At 38.5% G+C, this 18,233-nt stretch overlaps 1 protein-coding gene across 1 annotated transcript in view; it reads left to right on the plus strand.

The window, feature by feature from the left end:
* The window catches only part of DENND5A (DENN domain containing 5A), a 107,149-nt gene that overhangs the window by 31,624 nt on the left and 57,292 nt on the right, over window positions 1-18,233 (plus strand). The window contains 1 exon segment of the mRNA XM_045015191.1: window positions 767-1,427. Coding sequence (XP_044871126.1) covers window positions 767-1,427 — 661 coding nt within the window.

Below are 18,233 nucleotides of genomic sequence, written 5' to 3' on the forward strand. Positions count from 1 at the left end.
TTACTATAATGATTAAAAATAAATGCCCAGCTGGACTCTTTCAAGAAATTATCTTTTGATAATGGCAAAATAAAAAGCTGTAGTACAAAATGTTAAATACTAATTGACAAGCTACTTTAAATTTTGCAGATTAGTTTAAATGAAACAATTCACATTTGATTTTATACTTGGAGAATATAAAAAGAAGGCATTTGCCCTTAAAATAACTAATTATTTTCATATCATGCAATTTTAGGGCCAGAAGGGATCTCAAGAGGTCATCTAGTTCATCCCCCTGTGTTGAGGCAGGACTCATGATGAATCATTTTTTACCCTTATTCTGCATCTATTTTTTCTTTTTCAGGGAATGGAATTTAACTTCTTACCTCACCTTGTATTTTTACTATGCTTTATATAAAACAGATGTTCTTCTTTTAAAAGCAAAAATCATGATCAAAACATTTTTTCTTCCACTATTTTTGTAGGGTGTAATTCTGTTCCTATTGAAGTCAATGACAAAGTTCCTGAGAACTTGAGTGGCAATCAGATGTGGGCCTTATGCTGCATGCCTTTGTTCTGTGTAATAACTCTTAGTTTTAATGTGTTTGTGTTTAAGACACTACCTAATGTAATGTCTTACAAAATCTGTTTAGAGAGAAATGAAATGTAATGTCAGTTCTCAGCATTCTCAAATGCGGTCTGTTATTGCCAAAAAATTTGAAAGAACAATCAAAATGTAATGTAGTATTTATTTAACTTTTCCCACTTCTTTTGTTTTCTTTTATAGCTGTGTATGCCTAAAGGGCTTGCTTTCAAGACCCAAGCCGATTCCAGAGACCCTCAGTTCCATTCGTTTATAATCACCCGTGAAGATGGCTCGCGGACATTTGGGTTTTCTCTCACATTTTATGAGGAAGTTACCAGCAAGCAAATCTGTAGTGCAATGCAGACATTATATCATATGCACAATGCTGAATATGACATTCTGCATATTCCACCCATAAATGACAAAGAGAGCTGTAGCAGCATAGAAGACTGTAATGGAACTTCTGTATCAAAGCTACAGCGTTTTAACTCGTATGATATTAGCAGAGACACACTGTATGTCTCTAAGTGCATTTGTCTGATTACCCCAATGTCTTTCATGAAGGCTTGTAAGAAAGTACTAGAGCAACTTCACCAAGCTGTAACTTCTCCTCAGCCACCACCATTACCTTTGGAAAGTTACATCTACAATATTCTCTATGAGGTTCCTCTTCCTCCAGCAGGGAGATCCTTAAAATTTTCAGGTGTTTATGGACCAATTATCTGCCAGAGACCAAGCACCAGTGAACTGCCATTATTTGACTTTCCAGTTAAAGAAGTTTTTGAATTACTTGGAGTGGAAAATGTGGTTCAGCTCTTTACTTGTGCTCTTCTGGAATTTCAGATACTGCTTTATTCACAGCGTGAGTACTCTTGTCTTGTCCTGTGTAACTAATGGTGTCATTTTGTTTTAATAGAGATTAAAAAAATAAATAGCTGTATTAAACTGCTATTGGCATGTCACTGCTGTCAGTGTGTTGCTGCTGTCAGAGTGATTTAAATCAGACCTCACTGGAAACTTAAGGCCCTCAGCAACTCTGAAAATCATAGTATCTAACTTCAGGCACTTAAGTTTGAAAATATTGGCCTTACTTTAATATCCCGTGTGCATGTAATGACGTGAGACAGGACAGGAAAGCTGGCCTTCTGCTTTCTTTGCAAAATCACCATTAATTAGAGGAATAAATGGATGGTTTCTCCCCCATTTCTCCCCAGCTTGCTGAATTCCTGCTCTGACTTCACTCAACAAGTGGCATCTTAGGTGTGGTCTACACATAAATTAGGTCGACACAGCTACGGCACTTGGTCGTATAAAAAATTCACAGCCCTGAGTGCTGTAGTTGTGCTGACCTAATCTCTGGAATAGATGCAGCTAGGTCGATGGAAGAATGCTTCTGTCAACCTTGCTGCCTTTCCTTGTGGATGTGTAATTCCTACACTGATGGAAAAAGCTCTTCTGTTGTTACAGGAAGTGTCCACGCTATAGTGCTGCAGCAGCATAGCGACGGTGCTATAGCTATGTTACTGTACTGCCTGTAGTGTAGACATATACAGTTGTAAACAGGTTGGATAAAAATCAATGTTGTTTTTCTTAAATAAAAAAAAGTTTTTTTCCTCAAAAAGCATTTTATCAAAAAATCCGATCTAAAGAGAGTTTTAATTAAGTTACATTATAGCTCAAAGATATCTCATCATGGAATAGGGATTATAAATTCTAATTCTATAGTATGAAACAATATATTCATGTAATGTTTAAGAAAAGTTTTTTGTAAATGCGTTCCAATAGTTCGTGGATTAGGGACCCAATCTTATGGGGTACCAGGGGCTTCTGTATAGATTATTTAGGTTAATCTTTCTATCTACCCAATAGCAGCAAAGAATCCTGTGGCACCTTATAGACTAACAGACGTATTGGAGCATGAGCTTTCGTGGGTGAATACCCACTTTGTCGGTGCACCCACGAAAGCTCATGCTCCAATATGTCTGTTAGTCTATAAGGTGCCACAGGACTCTTTGCTGCTTTTACAGATCCAGACTAACACGGCTACCCCTCTGATACTATCTACCCAATGGGACTCAGTGCTCAGTCTAGAAGATGCCATCAGAGATGCTTAGTTTTGCAGCTCTCAAACTGTGGAGTTGTGTCTCCAGAGATAACATGCTTGTTAACAGCAAAAAATGTTTTTAAATAAATAATATATAGAGGTGAGAAATAACAGACCTCAACTCTATTGTCCCTCTACAAATTTGTGTACACAGAGTCAATCCCTTACCTCTTTCTAAAAGTACAAAGTTTCAAAAAGTTCAATGAATAGAAGATTGTTGGGGGCGGAATAGATCTGGACAAGGAGAACAAGTCTGGAGATAAATGTGAGAAGGGAGGGACTGGCAATAGAAACAAAAGTGAAACTGTTTGAGTAGCATATTCTGGAAGTCTTGAGGTCTTTCAGCGTAGCCTTCATTGATTTGAGATCTACCATACCATTCTCATACTAGAAGGGAAAACCTATAATGGCAGCAGGCCATAAAAGAGACCCATTTTGGGAATATTTTAATGAAGTTCATCTACCTGTGGATAAGACAGGCATGCGTGGAAAATGCAAACAGTGCAACAAAGAAATGCAAGGCCTGGTTGCCTGAATGAAACATCATTATGAGAAGTGTTCCTTCTCACGAGGAAGCTGCGCTGAAGATGATGAAAGGAACATGTCTGAACATGCAGGATCTTCAGGTTGGTTAACTTTTTTATTTCATACTTCTTTCTTAAGGACTGCCTGTCTTCCTGCTGGAATATTCTTGGATTCTCATGTTTGAGCAAATATAGTTGTTACTCTAGGGTACAATCATTTTAGATGCGGTTGTGATAAAAAATAAATAGCTGAAATAGGCAGATCTTCCTTTTACAATTTCACCTTTAAAGTAGTACCAAGTATCAGTGAATGCAATGAGTAATACTAAATGAACAGTATGGTAATAACAAATAAATAACTGCATTGACTTACTTTGTTTAGGAGAATCCATCCTCAACATACAGGATTCTGAAGACTATCCACCTTCAAGATCATCATCATTTTCTATAGTTTCAGAGTTATCTGCCAATTATAGTGTTTCAGTCACATCATGTATGTCACATAGCCACAGTATATCACCTATAGCAAAAAGAAAGACAATCTGCATCATCCAGAAACAACCATAGATAAATTTGTGATAAGAACCAGTAGATTACAAAAAGAGGTAATTGATTAAAAAAATTGCCCGGTTTGTTTATGCAACAACCTCTCCTTTCCGTGTGATTGAGAACCCACACTTCATTAACATGGTTCAGTCATTAAGACCAGGATACAGTCCACCCAACAGAGCAGATGTCGCAGGCAAATTGCTGGATAAAGTGTACGATAGAGAAATTGAGCAGTGTGCAAAAGGTCTAGAGGGTGAAATTGTTAACCTGAGTCTTGATGGGTGGAGCAATGTCCACAATGATCCTGGTGTATGTTCTGGTGTGACAACAAAAGAAGGGAATGTCTTCCTTACAGAAACAATCGATACATCAAGAAGTGCACACACAGCAGAATACTTACATGAAGTAGCAGTAAAAGCTATAACAAACTTGAAAAAAAATTCAAATGTCTAGTATGCAGTTTAGTCACAGAAAACGCTGCAAATGGATCCAAGATGAGAAGAAATTATTTAGAAGAGAGTGAAGAGAGTCCCAAGCTAATAACATACGGTTGCAGTGCTCATTTGATGCACCTCCTAGCCAAAGACACCAGTGTTCCAGAAATAAAGGCTAATGTTGTTGAAATTGCAAAATACTTCCATAACAACCACTTTGTAGCAGCTGCTCTGAAAAAAGTGGGAGGAACCAAGCTAACTCTCGCACAAGATGTGCGATGGAACTCAGTAGTGGACTGTTTTGAGCATTATATCAAGAACTGGCCTAATCTGATGACCCTTTGTGAACAAAATTGTGAAAAAATAGATGGCATTGTCACAGCCAAAGTTCTCAACATTGGGCTTACGAGAAACGTTGAACACATGCTGAGTACCCTGAAGCTTATTTCTGTAGCCTTGAACAAAATGCAGGGCAATAGCTATTTTATTGCTGACGCTGTTGAAATTTGGAAGGAACTGAGTGAGATCTTAAAAAGAGAATTATGCAGTGACAGAGTTAAATTACAAGCATTAAAAAAACAAATGGGACTAGTACTATTTCCAGCTCATTTTCCTGCAAATATTCTCAGTACTCGGAACCAGGATCGCACCTTAACTGTGGAAGAAGAGGAGTTGGCTATGACTTGGACATCCAGCAATCATCCTTCCATAATGCCAACTAAAATAAACTTCAGAGCTAAGGGTGAACCATTCAAGAAATAGATGTTTGCTGCTGATGTTTTAAGGAAAGTCACACCAGTGAACTGGTGGAAGTCACTTAAGCACTTGGATTCAGAGACTGTTGAAGTGATAATTTCACTTTTAACACCGCTGGCTTCTTCTGCCGGTGTAGAAAGAATATTTTCTTCCTTTGGACTAATTTATTCCAAATTGAGAAATCGTTCGGGACCTGAAAAAGCAGGAAAACTTATTTTTCTTTTCCAGATTATGAGCAAACAGGAAAATGAAGGTGAAGATGACTGAGTTAGCTGCAGAAGACAATATTTTAAGTTTCTCGTATCAACCTGACTGACACAATCAATTTTTTTAACTATTTCATTTAACTATTTTAGTTAAAAACAATTTTAACAAAAACAAACCTGATTTTAAAAAAAACTTGAATGTTTAACTAAATTCAAAAATTCATATGCTAGTTTTGTTAAAATATTATGTTTGCTGTTGAAGAAAAAGTCCAAAATATATAACGTTGTTGTTGGTTGTTGTTGTTTTTTGTTAAATAAAACAATTTTAATGTCTGTCTGGTGGTGTTCTCCCCTTAAATACAGCATGGAAAGAAAATCCACCAAATATTAATGATTAACCTGTTGAATTGGAGATAGTTCACCTCCCAGTGACTTCATAAATATCTGCTTCAGTTACTTTTGGTAAATGAAATAACCAAACAATCATTCATTTTCTGATATAGCTGTAAAACTAATCTGAAAAGTGTTTTCAAAATAAATCACTTAAAAATGTATAGTGTGTGCCTTCTAAAAATGAAACCTACATCTATCTCTGGGTTGTGAAGAATTTGTATTAAGGTTATAACAACCAACAAGAATGCACTTTTATGTAGAAATCCATGATTAAATCGAGTCTTCCTGACTAGTGATTTTAAGTCATGATTTAAGTCATGATTTAAATCAAATCCACCCTGGTTGTAAACATACAATGAACTGTATGCCCTGGGTTGCATTTCAAAAGGCATACAGTTAATTATATATGAGAACAAAAAAAATTGTGCAACCAAATTTTCTGGTTGGACAAGTCTTTTGAAAAATAAAATTTAAATCTCCATTTTCTGTCAGGCCCTGAGCCAACTCTCATTGAAGTCAAATAATATAAATTAAAATATAAAAGTTTTTTAGAAGGAGTGGCAAGTGCTAGATTAGATCAGCATTTGCTTTCACATGGTTTGTTTTTGTTTTCTACATCACTTTTTATCTAACACCTTTGCAAAAGTTTTAAACACACCAGATTTCAGTTGCTACATTAAGCTTTTGTCAACCCTAGGCTTCTCTGTTGGTGTAATTCTGTTGCAGGAAGTGGAGTTATGCCCACAGAGAATTTTGACTTTTCTTTATATTTCCAAGGGTTGTTGCCAGTTGTGCAGCCCCACCAGCAGTAGCAATGGTGGATGTGCTAGTATAGACTGCATATCCGCAGTCTAGCCACTGATGGCAAAGAAAGTCAAGGGCACAGTAAATCCCAAGGTAGCTTGTGTTAATTACATCATCTGCTGGTTTCCAGTATGATTTTTTTCCCCCCTCTTGTCCCATATAGAAAGATCTCTGAAATAAGTGGAATACAAATAAAATGTGTGTAAAATGACTAATTACTTATTGCTTAAGAAGTAGGACATATTTTATAACTTATGCAGATCTACTGTACCCTGCATGTGCAACACAATATTCAGTTACACACAGCAATGCGAATGCAAGGCGTTTGGGGAACTATCAGAACTATGTGTACATTAGGAGCTGAGATGTGTGTCTATTTTGACCATACCTGAATCATGTCCAATCCCAATTATATAATCAGGCATCTTTCTGTATTGTTGCAGTGAATTCGTACACTTGAGCTATTGTATTGTGTGCTTTCTTCACTAGTTAGCTACATGAGAAAAGTAGTATAAAATGGGTTCATTTACTTTTTTTTATTCAAATATAGAATAAGTTATGACATCATGTAATGATCCCTTTGTGGATTTACAAAACAAACCACACCTGTACTCCGATATAACGCGACCCAGTATAACACTAATTTGGATATAACACGGTAAAGCAGCGCTCCGGGAGGGCGGGGCTGTGTGCTCCAGTGGATCAAAGCAAGTTCGATATAATGCGGTTTCACCTATAATGTGGTAAGATTTTTTTGGCTCCCGAGGACAGCGTTATATCGGGATAGAGGTGTATTTCATGGAGAGTAACTTTTTTTTAATTTTGGGAGTCACTAGAATACACATCCAGTAGGCAGATTTCTTTGTCTCTCTTTGGTGGTTCAGTAATAGTTTTAGGGTTTTTCTGTTTTGGCGGTTGCAACAGATGTTTCCCATAAGATACTTCTTAAAATATAAATCTATTATCCTTCTAATAATCTGGTTGACAAGTGATAGGTGATCAAACTGGCTTGTAGTCACCCTGGAGACATGTCCAGTAACAGATTTGTGTACATGTGGCTAGTCAAAAGGAATGAAGGAAGAAATATATATAGTGCCATGCGTACTGGGTGAACCCCCTTTCATACCCTCACAAGCGTACTCCTCATATGACAGGCTTCACTTCCTTCACCTCTTTCAAGGGTAGAACCCCATGGTTCAACCACAGTTAGCTCTGTGGGGTGCAGCCCCCATTTCCCGACAGGCCCAACTGTATTCGTTGCAAAGAACTTTCGTCTAAAATTTTGTGAACATGAATTAATTTAAAATGAATCCAAACAACTTTTACAAACCAAACATATTTATTCACCCAAAGGTACATAACTATCAGACCATGACAACTGAACTCACCTTCTCTAGAAGAGAAGTTTTTAATTGTGTAGTATCACTTTGATCTCAGGCCCTCAGCCGTGTCACATTAGCTGTGTAACTTGGCCTGGTGCCTGGAAGAAGCATCTTCAATTAGTGGCCCATCCATTGTTCCCTTAATTCCCTTCAAGTTCTTTACCTAGAGGTATCTTATGTCCGACCATTGTTTGGTTTCCTGCTTGCTCTTTGTATCAGCCTCTTTTGATTTAATTCCCTTTAGTCAGTCTTAACAGTATCAATTAGGTAAACAGAGGTACACATAATATTCATAAAAATGACTCTTGTTCTTCACGTATAGGTATGTCTGTTCACTAACAAAAGAAGCTTTATATAGAAGCTTGTTAACAACGTCTTTGATTGTGGTTGTCCTGTAGTGTTTTAATTTGCCTTAAGTGGTCATACTCAGTTGCTAACATAAGTTACTACTTGACTTTGCTAGAGTTGCCAATGGCCCAGGAGATTGCATTGGTTCCTTTTTGTTTTATTAAAATGCTCCAGACACAACTGAACTTTCTTTGAGATTTATCTTGAAATGGAACTGGCAAGTACTTTGAAGTGATTGAAAGTTTGCTTTGTTTTATCCTAGCCCCTGTGAGTGCTCCTGTATCCTTTGCTGAAATGCACTTTTTTTTAAATTTATTACAGCAAAACCTCTGGGAAAATAGCAACAGATATCCCTACTCTTTTTCTAGCATCAGTATTGTTAATTATTTGTTTTTCCTCTTTCAGAAGAGGAAGAACACCACTGTAATAAAGCTATGGCCACTTGTTTTGGTACTTACAATGACACACTCAATCTAAAAATTGTCTGAAGTTTTTTCATATAATCAGTGGTGTTACTGGTAACATTTACCACTGGGACTAGAGAAAAAGTTTTTGTTTTGTTTTCCAGCTTGTTTACTTTATAAACTTAACTATATTTTGTATATAATTTTCACTGTTTCCCATATATGATCAGTTTGATTTCCTGTTTTGTTTATGTGGAGGTTTTTCAAACAGCAAGAAGGGAAAACACTTTTAAAACAGGGAAGTTTGATTAAAAAACCTCAAAATTTGGCAGGGGAACTCAGAGGCAAGTAGAATGTGAAATCATTTAAACTAATTTTTAATATGGTCTAGATTTTCTTGAGAGTTGTGTCTGAGCATGGATTTAGGTGCTGAACTTTAAACACTCAAATTTGAAAATTTTGCTCTAAAAACTTAACTTTTTTTTTAAATCAGTCATGAAACCTGATTTTTTTTCAATTACGTGACAATGTAATTGGTTAGAACAATTTCTGATATGCTCTTTGTGTCAGATCAGATCACTGTACTAGTTTAGTAGAGCTTGACTAACAAGCATACAGATCTGAAAATCTAAAAGGTTAGAATGCTTGTCTACACAGGATGCTATGTTGTATTAACTCCAGTTTGCTCACCTTAAAGAGCTTTGTGTCTAGACATGAACTTTTTAAAGTAAATTATTTGGAATCTTAAATTGCAGTAAGTAATCCTCCCTGGAACAGGAGTAAGTTGACTTCCCAGTGAGTTTGTTCACTTTAAAGTTTGCATGGACTAATTAAGTACTTCACTTCTGACAGTCCTCCAAGTAGTATCCTATACTGCATTTATTCACTCCTGAATTGGGCTGTCTTTGTACCTGTGTGCCCTCTACTGTTCTGGGTCATTTTGATTGGATATTATTTCTCCATTTAAATGCTGTGTCCGGTAGTGAGTTCACACACCCAGAATAATGTACCCATTATAGCAGCCGGGCTGCTCCAGGCTTCCACATGGATCTCTTAAGAGATCCTGGACTTGATTGCCCTTTCTGGAGAGCTGTGTGTCTAGCCCCATCTAGAGAAGAGTCATCAGAATGTAGAGACCTGCAAGAGCAAAGGAAGGTGAAGGGGTGCTGGCCAAGTCAAAGCAAAGGAGCTATAGCAGAACTTCCTGAAGAAAATGGAGGACATGTTCACGGAACTTGTGACTGCATCCCAAGAGAGGACTGCCAAGGCAGAAGTGTGAAGGGATGGTTTCCTGGATAACTCTCAAAGGCTCGTAAGTAAGCGCATAGCCCTGGAGATGGACATAATGCAGACAGTACAGAGACAAACAGCTGTGATAGAGCAGGTTTTGTTATGAAGATCCTGCATTGCATGCCAACCTTGCAATATCCTGCAAACTATGGAGAACACACTATACTGGGACCATAATTTCCATCATCCTAATTACAGGCCTTTCCCACAACAGTTGATTATATTGGAGATGGAGAACACTTTTGGGCACATTGCATACAGGAGTTTGAACACGTCATAGTTTGGCCATGCCTTAGTTCCATTTAAACTAATAGAACTAAGGCATGGCCAAACTTGCACTACATTCTTGGTTAACTGCGTTCTTGGTTAACTGGGTTAATGCAATAAAAATCTTTGTTAAACTTGGCTGCAAAACTTCATTGAGGTATAGCTCCACCTATACATTACATAACATTCCTCTCAGTGGTATCAGTTCCTAATCAAATAAATACACAAACACATTTCAGTCATTTCCTTGGTTACAGTACATTCGGTACTCACAACTATTGGCTTCGGAGTAGGAGTACAATGCATCCCTGACCTGTCTTGTTGACTGGTCATTTTTCAGAGGTGCCATCTCTGGTTGTCCATAAAATTCAGAAAGTTTCTTCACCCTTTCCTCTCACCCACCTGCCATGTGCTCTCATTGCTCACAGATATTTTGCAAAATATCATGGTACTTGTTACACAGGATACATACTGTTGAGAAACATCCAGCCTTGTCATGAAACACCATCCACCTTCGTTTCCTTCTTCCAAATGCACACTCCACTGTCATTCTGCAGCTAATTGGGATATAGTTAAACAGGTCTTTTCTCCTATCCAAGTGTCCAGTAAAAGGCTTCATAAGCCAGGAAAACAGAGGGTAAGCTGGTCCCCCAGAATAACTCCATTAATGTCCAGAGTGGTATGGGGAGCAAAAACTCCCTTGCTTGCCCCAGAAACAGGCCAGCGTTTCTAAAGATCCTGGCATCCTGGACCTTTCCAGATCACACCACACTAGTGTTTGTGAACCTTCCCCAGTGATCAACCAGGTCTTGCAGCACCATGGAGAAATACCCTTTCCTGTTCATAAAGTTTCGGACTTGGTGTGGAGGGCAAAGAATAGGCATGTGAGTCCCATCAGTAGCTCCTGTACAGTTCAGGAACCTTATCCATGCAAAACTGTCAATAATGTCTCTTGTACTGCAACACTTTGTGTCCCAGCATAGCAGCATCCCCTGAATGGCATTACAAACTTCCATGACATCAGCACTGACAACTGATCTACCAGTACCAAACTGGTTAGCTACCGACTAGTAGCAATCAGGGGTGGCAAGCTTCCAGTTGGTGATGGCCTCTCACTTCTAGCCTAGATGAACCTACTACCAGAGTGCACAACTGGGTGGAAAACTGTACTCAGAGTAGTTATCAGTGGTTCACAGTCAAACTGGAAGGTCATATTGAATAGGGTCCGACAGGAATCTGTACTGGGTCCGATTCTGTTCAGTATCTTCATAAATGATTTGGATAATAGCATAGACAGTACGCATATGAAGTCTGTGGACAATACCAAGCTGAGAGGGTTTGCAAGCGCTTTGAAGAATAGGATTAGAGTTCACAATTATCTTTCCAAACTGAAGAAATGGTTTGAATTAATTAGGATGAAATTCAGTAAGGACGGATGCAAATTACTACACTTAGGAAGGAATAATCAGTTGCACAAATACATAATAGGAAGCAATTGTACTGCAGATAAAGATCTGGCAATTGTATTAGATCACAAACTAAATGAGCCAACAATGTAATACTGTTGGGGAAAAAGGTGTGTGTGGGGGGGGATGTATTAGCAGGAGTGTTGTACTCAAGACACAAAATGTAATTCTTTCACTCTGTTTAGCACTGATAAGGCCTCAACTGGATTACTGTGTCCAGTTCCTGGCACCGTGCTTCAGGAAAGATGTAGACGAATTGGAGAGAGCCCAGAGGAGACCAACAAAATTAATTAAAGGTCTAGTAAACATGACCTAAGAAGAAAAAATGGAGGAAAATTAAAAAAAAAGGGTTGGTTTAGTCTGGAGAAGAGAAGACCGGAGGGAGAAGTAGGGGGAGTAAAGGAGATACATGATAGCAGTCTTCAAATATGTAAAAGGTTATAAAAAGGAGGGTGATAAATTGTTCTCCTTATCCACTGAGGAAAGGACAAGAAGTAATGAGATTAAGTTACAGCACAGGAGATTTAGGTTAGATGTTAGGAAAAAATTCCTAACTGTAAGGGCAGTTAAACACCAACAAATTACCCAGGGCGGTCATGGAATCTCCATCATTGGAGGTTTTTAAGAGCAGGCTAGACAAACACCTGTCAGGGAAGATCTAGATGATACTTACTTCTCCCTGAGTGCAGGGGACTGGACTAGATGACCCAACAGGGTTCCTTCAAGTCCTACATCTCTGTGATTTTCCATGCTGAAGGGAACTCATGTTGGTGTTCTGCTGCTGCAGCTCCAGGGTGAGTTCTGCGCAGCTTTCTAGGAATGTAGTCTGTCTTCCCTGTTCTAATCACTACTTTCTCCCGCCAGTCTTTGGGAGTTGACCGAGCCCAGAAGCAGCACTCCGCTGAGTAAAGCTGGTCCAGATAAATGCCCTGCAGAAGTAACTGTTCAATTTCCTCCTCCTCTTGTAGCCATATTCCTACAGCATCCAAATCCGTCCAGCTGCATGACTGCCATGATGGTGGTGCTCAGCAGGCCCTCCCTGGTGCCTCACAGCAGTTTAAAAGCAGCACCGACAAAATACAGATGTATTATGGGAAGCCACAAGAGGAATCTCATGAGTTTTTAGACTCCACGTCCCAAAATTCCTCTTGGTTCCAGTATGCATCTCCGCCCAATGCACTGCAATAAAAAGTAGAGCACAAAGCTGAGTGGTGGAACATTGCACCATGACATCTTCCCAGAATGCTGTGTACTTGATTTGAAAAAGCTCAGAGCCATGTGGATGCTATGAGTAAAAGGAAACTACCTGCAAGCTGGCATTACAAAGCCGTGTGGATGCACTTCTGTTTGATATAGTTAAATGGCTGCACATAGAGCAAACAAACTAATCTGATTTAACATCCCCATGTAGACAAACCTTTAAAGTATAAAAACATTCAGTGTTCAAAAAATATAACAAGTTAGAGTTAAGTCCGAATGCTTGCTTTTTCTGTTTGCCAGAAGCTGGGAATGGGTGACGGGATGGATCACTTGATGATTACCTGTTCTGTTCATTCCCTCTGGGGCACCTGGCATTGGCCACTGTCAGAAGACAGAATACTGGGCTAGATGGACCTTTGGTCTGACCCAATATGGCCATTCTTATGTTCTTAAATACAAAATAACACCCTTGTATTCATTGATAATTATTGTCTCAGTTCATGTTTGTTAGAAGATATACTTTCATTCAGTGACTGGAGCAGTTATTTTCTCCTCAGATATTGCCAGTAAATTCTTAGCTTGAGGCAAAAATAATCAGTAAATATTGAAAAAGGTTTGTCCAACACCACTGTTTAGATGAGGCCTAGAAATGACTTTTTAAAAAAATGACAAGGTGGGTGAGTTAGTATCTTTTATTGGACCATCTGTTAATGAGAGAGAATCTTTTGAGCTATGCAGAGCTCTTCAGATCTGGAAAAGGTATTCAGTGTGTCACAGCTAAATGCAAAGTGGAACAGATTGTTTAGCATATGTAGTTAACACATTCTAGGAGACCATTCAAGGTGAAGGGGCTTTTTAACGTGTCTGCAGTCATAGGACAAAAGAGGGATTAGTGGGTTACAGATTGTTGTAATAAGCCATACATTCCATGTCATTGAGACCATGATTTTTAGTTTCTAGCAAAGTTATGAATTTAAGCTCACAGGCTCGCCTTTTGAAGGTGTTGTGTAGGTTTTCTTTGAAGATGAGGACTGAGAGGTCAGGTATGGAATGATTGTTTTGTGAAGCGTTCACCCACAGGAGACATGGGATTTTTGTGTCTCATCATTTTTCTGTGAGAGATAGAGACTGGAGTCTGCCTTCACCCTGTGGTGTGTTTGTGGGAGATGAGGTTGTAAAGTTTCTCTTGGAGTTGCTTGGGGAAAGATTTGATGATATCCTTAAATTTCTGAGTGAATTGTGGCGGGTGGTCTTTGATTCTTTCTGAGGTGTAAGTTGGCTGGCCTTATTGATGTAGTCGTCATGGTTGAGAACTATGATGGCATCCCCTTTGTCTGCTGGTTCGATCGTTATCGGGTGGTTGGATATCAGAGACTATATAGGTGTCCTCTCAGCAATGGAAAGATTGTGGTGGATGTGATGTTTAAGGATTTCAAGTCAATTTTTTTCTGAAGCAATCAATATAATAATCAAGGTGTCATCTGCTATAGAGTGTCCAGTCAGATAATACTTTTTTCTTATGCCTGTTGATGGGACATGGTAGTTGTGGGTGGTGGTGTCATTGTTGCGAAATTTTTTTGAAGCAGAGTTGGCAAAAAAGTTCTCCCCATGATCTGTGGTGAGTCAGAAGTTCAGTCCCTTGTAGACTACAGTTAATTCGGCTCCTGTTAGGGGTACCTTTGATAAATTGATGATGGAGTCTCATGTGGTGCCATGCTTTGTCCTGGAGGTGAAGTTCTGTGGGTTGTGGAGTTATTGTAGTTCCACTTACAAGTGTTTACAGCAGCAAAGAAAAGGAAGTTGTTTTTTTATCATTGCAGTAAAATAGCTAGATTCCCATATACAGTGTGTACCAGATATTTCCCAGAGAAGTGTTGTTGTTACTCTAAGGCAGCATTTTCAAAAGTGTGGGATATGTTCCACTGGCGGGCAGCATGAAAGGCTAGCTGAGGGATATGGACAAACCTCTTAATAGTTCTTCAGTCTTTTTTAAGGTCTCTAGTTGTTATGGTTGTGTATAAGACTGTAAAAATACAAAGCAAGTGTAGCTGATGCAGAGGTGTCTATGTGAGTTTGCAGAGAGCCTGAAATAGTAGATCTGAGGTGAGAACTGCCTCATTCATGTCCATGAATGTTAACTTAGATGCCAGTGATATTTTAATGTCATCACTAATTATTTCAGTGCTCATTTATGCCTGTAAGAAGGGAAAGGAAGTATTGTATCAAGATGTAGGGAATGAAAAGTTAAGGATGCATTTTAAAATAAAATTCTTAAACCATGGTAAGTCTTTAACAACACATGGGGAGGTTGTGTGTGTGTGGGGGGGGGAGGGCAGTGGTTTAATTTTCCTCAAGAAAGGGTTCAAGTTTTAAAAAATTTGGGAAATGTTGCTCTAAGACCTTTTATGTTGAGCGTTTTTCTGCCAGTGTTGCTGCACTAGTGAAATTCCCCAATGTAGACATGTTTCACTGGCATAATGACTGAGTTGTGCCAGCACAACTTACGTAAGTTTTGAAGTAAGGATAAGCTACATTAGTGCCAATCACTTCTTTTTTACCCAATGCAGTGCATCTATGCTAGGGGTGTGCTATACTCGTGCAATAAAAATATCAGTGTAGCAAGGCCTTGCCACAACTTTTTGTTTAGTACTGTGAGTATACTTGCTATTCAGTTTGATTTTTAGGATTTTTCTTTGTTTGGTGTGAGCTCTTCAGAAACTTTTTTCACCAAAAAATGGAGAAAGGTGGTGGGAAGTCATGCAAATGTCAAATATTTCCCTCCCCCACAAATGTCTTTTTTTTTATGTATCTGGTTGAGTGAATTAATAAGCTGCATGCCACTTATGCAGAAAGAGTACCACATTCACGTTTATGAATCACTGCACATATGATGTGGAATATGGCAGAGATTTCCCCCCCCCTCAATTTTTTTAGACCAACTTTAGTCTATCTAAACCTCTTCTTTTTCATCTTTCTTCTGGCATAATTGATAAACAGTAATAATTAACAACAGTAAATGGGTTTTTGGTTACATGCAAGACCTATAAATAGTTTAGTCCACTAAACAGTAAATAAAGTAAAAACAATACAAAAGTAATATCTTTGGGTTAGGGCTTTTCCATAATGTGTCTGTCAGTCAGGCTATGGGAAAGCAGAGCCGATTGTGGACGATATACTAGCAGGGTTGGTTAAAAATCCTCTTAATTAAATTCAGAGATCAAAGGGGAAAGATGTAAAAATAATATGGAACAGATGTAGATTAGAGTTTCTGTTCTCTGGGAGCTCAGTGTGGATTACTATTTACAGGAATAATATATCCGTTTCCAGACAAAAATATTTAAGACATGTAAAAAAGGTCAGCTATTTACAGGATGAAAAGAGATGCACAAGATTATTGCATTTGTTAAACAAATATGGTAGGCCAAATTCAGCCTTGCATAAGTGTGTGCAACTCCACTGAAGTCACTGAAGACTGAATTTCACCCTGGAAAGTCAGGAAATAACAATCTTTTAAAAAGTGATACATTTTGGAAAATGTGAAAATATACAGTTGTATATTAGGAAATCAATGTTTTTAATTTGAGACTTGTTCTTTCAGATTAACATTCCCTCTCTGCAGCTGCTGGACTCTTCAGTATATATGTGCATGGCTGCTGTTAAAAATTCCCTTTAAAATGAAAAACATTAAATGGTAGAATGAAGTGGTTTTTGTTTTTGTTTTGTTTTACAAAGCTTTTCCCTTCACATCTCTTGGTCACTACTTATTTGTCACTCTCCCTTGCAGTCAGGCTTTGATTAAGGTAATGATCTGCAAGTAACTTTTGGCAGGCAGACAGACCCCAGTACCCAGACGTAAGTTGCAGAATCAGTATGTAAGATAGTAAAAAATGCATTACATTTCCCTTGTAATCGTGGAATTCACAATTAAGTCAGCAACTTTGTCCTTAATGTACATCACTAGTTTTGCTTAGGAATCACATTGGTCTTTAAGCAACGTTATATTCTGCAGTCTGAACATTGAGTAGGGCTGACAAGGATGGAATTGCAGCCATAACTTTGAATTTATGGACACTCAGTATCTTTAAAACAAACAAACATTCTTGCTCTCTCCCTTTGCCAAGTCCTCCCTCAACATAATGAGACTTGACACAATGTGTAGCAATTTTTGAAATGATAATGATGGGCTGTGTATTCAGATGCATTTCAAAATTTATATTTACTAGGTTTTGTAAACAGGTTGAGAAGAAGAAAAACCTCTTCTCTGAGGTTATGGGGAAGAGAGAACTATTTTTTCCTCCTTTGCTCATTATTCATTTTTTTTTAAATGCAGCTTCTGGCTAGAATCAAACATTGCTGAGGTGCCTTGAGGAAGACTGTTGTTGTATTTCCAGCTTGACTGGAAGTGAGAATTATCTTAAGTCTTGAAAGCTTGTTCGTGCGGTCTTTGCCAGCTCAGTTTACAGAGCAAGAGGTTTAGACACATCAGCTAAACCATCTGAACTTTCAGGTGCTTATCTGCACTGAACTACTGGACCCTTTGAGATTCTTCCATTGCTAATACCTAATCAATTGTCTAAGGGTTTCAGAGCTATTAGGAATGATTAAAATCTCTTCTGTAAAAAGTATTTGCTTTGGCATAGTTTTGTGGTATGAATGCTTAATAACTGTCTAGTAAAAAATCCTTTAGCAATAGCTGTAGACAGCAGCATATTGGACATGTGTGGTTAATCATCTTTTAAAAATCTCTCAGCCCTGAATGTTTAACTTAAACTTCTGGCAAGAACTAGCGCTGTATAATAATCAGTTGCAAATTCAAATGAAGCTGTTCCTGATCTCTTACCCAATTATTTGTTGACCACCAATGTTGTGCTTGTTGCTTTGCAAAATGGATTGCAGCAGTTTTTAATAAACACATTTAAAAAAACAAAGTTGTTCCAGAGATACCAAGTATATTGGGTTTCAACCTGGTGCTAGCTTTTGTAGTGAAGTTATAGACCTGTAGCAAGTGGGAATTCTACTGGAAATACTGGTATCTTATCTCACAGTCAGGGCCGGCTCTACCAGTTTTGCCGCCCCAAGAGGGAGGCAGGGGGAAAGCCACCCAAAGTGCCGAAGCGCGCGCAAAAAAAAAAAGCCGCCTGGACGGAATGCTGCCCCTTAGCATGTGCCGCCCCAGGCACGTTCTTCCTCTGCTGGTGCCTGGAGCCGGCCCTGCTTACAGTAAAACTGCTTCCATGCTCAAAATGGTGCCTGGTATCTGCCATTTTGGTTTCAATAGCAAAGAGTGACTAAATGAATGCCAGGACCAGCTTTTCTCATTGCCGTATGACTTTTAGCAGGACCAACATTTTTGTATTAAGCCCTTTCTTAATCAACTATGTTGAACTCGTATCTGCAGAATGCACTGAGGTACAGAAGAATCTGTGCAATAGCATAAGAAATGCTGTAGATCAGTGATACTCAGACTAAGGCTCAGGAGCTGCAAGTGGCTCTTTAATGTATCTCCCACAGTTCTTTGCCTCACATGATATTAAATCACCA

This window comes from Mauremys mutica, chromosome 4, assembly GCF_020497125.1.
Source record: "Mauremys mutica isolate MM-2020 ecotype Southern chromosome 4, ASM2049712v1, whole genome shotgun sequence".
Lineage (NCBI taxonomy): Eukaryota > Metazoa > Chordata > Testudines > Geoemydidae > Mauremys > Mauremys mutica.